Below are 3,981 nucleotides of genomic sequence, written 5' to 3'. Positions count from 1 at the left end.
GACATAACCTGTGACTCGACCTGACTTGACATAACCTGTGACTCGACTTGACTTGATTTGCCCAAGGAACAATGACTTGGGACTTACTTGAGACTTGGATAAGATAGACTTGGGCACATATCTTACAATTACTGATAAGTCTGTAGCCCTGTCCGCCATCTTGGGTGTGCCTTAAAACTCTGCAGCATCATTGTGTCACATCCTGTCTCCTGCACGCTCTACCCAGGTTCAGCCCCTCATCAAAACCAAACAGAGTATTTCCAGGTAGTGTAAACACGTCTGACACGGTCAAATCTTTGGTTGTATGCTACATATGTGAAAGGGCAACTCCAGACAATGTCCAGACCTCATTATCTGGACATTGTCTGGAGTGCATGTTTGAAAGCAGCTCTAGACAGATATTGTGAGCCGGGGCTGCGTTTAAAAGAAACTCTGAAAACTGTAACTTGTGCTGCGTTTGACAACACCTCGAAAAAATACAGTTGTTCAAAGAAGATGTTTTCGCACCGCAGGAAGTTCTAGGAAGCTTTGGAGGAACTGACATTTTCTTTTGTGTCTGCACTGCATCATCCAGGAACGATGTAATATTTAAAACACCGGTCTTCAGGGATATTTTAACTGAAAGCCGGAAGAGAAAAATGCAAACGTCAGTGACCGTTAATTGGTCCGGACGCAAGTCCACAGTGTTGGTAACTTTTGTGACACATGCTGTGTTTCACAGAACTGGGAAAACTGTAATAAGTACCTAAAATGACTAGGCTGGTCCCTGTGTATTACTGCCTGCAAATATATTTATTATTATTATTATTACTACCACTAATATGTTATTAATAACAAGTACAATAATAATTGTCACTACTAATAACACATATTATTGTAATTCTTATTATTTTTATTCTATTTGTGTAATTAAATAATATTGTTTGAGCGATATTATTTAATGTCTTTCTAATTTTTTCTATTATTTGTTGTGTTTCTATTTTCCTCTCCTCTTCTCTCCAGGAGGCAGGGCTTGGTCCTCTGGTCCAGCCCTCCAGGGGGAGTGGTCTGTGATGTATCCGCAAAATGAGCCCTCCTCCCCGGCCAGCCAACCCACGGAGCCTCGCTGTGATATCTCGTCCTGGAGAAGATGGAGCTCCGAGCGGCTTTATCCGCGGTCCTCCTCCTGGCCTCCGCGTCCCCGCAGCCCGCAGAGAGCTCCAAGGGACGGACGGGACCCAAAGTCACCGAGAAGGTGGGTCTGTCATCCCGGTATCCTTCATGCGAGCGTCGCGGTCTGACGTGCACGGATCGCGGATCAGGCTCCTCGTGTGCACCGACTCCTCTGGAACATCTGGGCCGTGCACGCTCACACGCACACGGCGGCTACGTGTCCTGCAGAGCCGGGAGGGGAGGAGGCGCCGTGCGCGTCCTGCACGACATTAACATATGCAAGGTTACAGTACTTCATATATATATATATACACACACACACACACACACACACACACACATTTTACTGTGTGTGTGTGTATATATATATATATATATATATATATATATATATATATATATATATATATATATATATATATATATATATATATATATATATATACACACACACACACATTTATGTATATATATATATATATATATATATATATACACACACACACACATTTATGTATATATATATATATATATATATATATATATATATATATATATATATATATATATATATATATATATATATATATATATATATATATATATATATAGACTAGACGTTTCTGTCAGCTTCAAATAAGTCAGCTTCAGAGATGCTGGAAGGGCTATTTCCCTGATTTCCCAGGAGCTAGGCTAGCTGATCCCCTCCGCAGCCTTGCATTGAGCTAACACAGTTAGCATGCAGACCTGGAGTATCTCTTTAAATAAAACCCTCTGCTCAGAGCTGAGTGCTTTCTAAATGAGGAGTAATACATCATGGCCACCATCAGGTCGGTGATGCAGAATCAACTGCTTTTGAAATTCAATGAATGAATTAATTGATGCTGAGTACACAGTGTACTGTCCAGTACACTGATTTGAGAGGAGTTTGCATTAATGGACAAATTTATGCAGACAAATAAAAAATACTTTTGCAAGCAACTATTACATTGAGTGTGTGTGTGTGTGTGTGTGTGTGTGTGTGTGTGTGTGTGTGTGTGTGTCCAGGTGTTTTTTGACATCACAGTTGCAGGTCATGAGGTCGGGAGGATCGTGATAGGTCTGTTTGGAGAGGTCGTTCCTCTCACCGTCAACAACTTTGTCGCCTTGGCAACCGGCGAGGTAAGGAATTTGTTATTTGTGTACACACACACACACCCATACTTTACATGTTAAAATGATTGTTGTCATATTTGTGTGTGTGTGTGTATATGTGTGTGTATTTGTGTGTGTGTTTGTGTGTGTGTGTGTGTGTGTGTGTATTCGTGTGTGTGTGTGTGTTTGTGTGTGTGTCCACAGAAGGGTTATGGTTATAAAGGCAGTAAATTCCACAGAGTGATTAAAGATTTCATGATCCAGGGAGGAGACTTCACAGCGGGGGACGGAACTGGAGGTGAGACCGGTCACCTACCTGTCTGTCTGTCAACACTCACTTGTCTGTCTGTCAACGCTCACCTGTCCGTCTTCCACCCGTAGTACACAATAGAACGCAAAAAATGGATGGCACCTGTCAGTTGTCTGTCTCCAAAAGTGGAGATGATTCATTCTGTGGCACGAGGACGACGTCGGTAACATCCTTCCAGCTCCACCTCCAGGGCAGCGACGGCTTCATCCTACAAAAAGGAAACGGATAAAATGAAGTTTGTTGTTGGAACAAATAGAGAATCAGCCTCTAAATGATGTGATCCAACACCACGACGCCCAGGGAGCTGTTTGAAACGTTCAGAAGTTCTCTCATCCAGGACTCTGAGATCCTCATCTCTCTGTGATGTTTAAGAACCAATAATACAAGAATGACTTATTATCATTATTCAAATATATTTAAAACCATTCCTGAAATTCCTCAGGTTACTGACTATTTCTGGGCTGTTCCACTGTAATACACATGATAACACATAATAAGACATAATAACACTGTAGTACCACTGTAATACCACTGGTATATACTGGTGAATAATTAATAAACTAAATAGTATGTTAAATACTGGTGGAGCGCTTTGTGGCATGATGTGGAAACAACCACTTCCTCTTAAATGCGACCAAGACGAAGGAGATGGGTGTGGATTTCAGGAGGACCGGGACGAAGCCGAACACTGTTTCCATCCCGGGAGAGAGGTGGAGGTGGTGGAGGGTGACAGGTACCTTGGCGTTCACCTGGACAACAGACTGGACTGGAAATGCAGCACTGAGGCTTCTACAGGAAGGGACAGAGCAGACTGTACGTCTTGAGGAAGCTCAGCTCCTTCAGTGTGTGCAGCAGCATGTTGCAGATCTTCTACCAGTCTGTTGTGGCTCCTGCAGTTTTCTTTGCCGTCGTCTGTTGATGCCGCAGCTTTAGAGCCAGAGACTCCAAGAAACTGAACAAAGTCATGAAGAAGGGTGTGCGGGGGGCCGCTCTGGGGCCCCTAGAGCTGCGTGTGGAGAGAAGGATGTTGCACAAGCTGCTCAGCGTCATGACAACACTGCACAGCCCCTACACAACCTGCTGCTCAGCGCCATGACAACACTGCACAGCCCCTACACAACCTGCTGCTCAGTGTCATGACAACACTGCACAGCCCCTACACAACCTGCTGCTCAGTGTCATGACAACACTGCACAGCCCCTACACAACCTGCTGCTCACACAACACAGTGCGTTCAGCCAGAGGCTCCTTCCTGCAGCGCAGCAGCGGCTACGATGACTCCGCCCTGTTCCAGGAGAGGAAACTCCTCCTCTGATGCCCAAGCACAAGACACATGTTTACTTTACATTTAACTCCCACTTTTAAGCTTTACCTTTCACTCAGTT

The 3,981-nt window shown here is 43.9% G+C and overlaps 1 protein-coding gene across 1 annotated transcript in view; it reads left to right on the top strand.

Moving 5' to 3' along the window:
- Positions 1-1,101: 1,101 nt before the first annotated feature.
- The window catches only part of ppic (peptidylprolyl isomerase C), a 5,834-nt gene continuing 2,954 nt past the window's right edge, over positions 1,102-3,981 (top strand). The window contains exons 1-3 of the mRNA XM_080003602.1: positions 1,102-1,234; positions 2,200-2,313; positions 2,491-2,584. Of these exons, the coding sequence (XP_079859728.1) occupies positions 1,130-1,234; positions 2,200-2,313; positions 2,491-2,584 (313 nt within the window). The 5' untranslated portion in view covers positions 1,102-1,129. The remainder of the gene's footprint in view (positions 1,235-2,199; positions 2,314-2,490; positions 2,585-3,981) is intronic.

This window comes from Zeus faber (assembly GCF_960531495.2).
Source record: "Zeus faber genome assembly, chromosome: 7".
Taxonomy (NCBI): domain Eukaryota; kingdom Metazoa; phylum Chordata; class Actinopteri; order Zeiformes; family Zeidae; genus Zeus; species Zeus faber.
The sequence above is the reverse complement of the archived record's forward strand: the minus strand, read 5'-3'. Positions and strand labels throughout refer to the sequence as shown.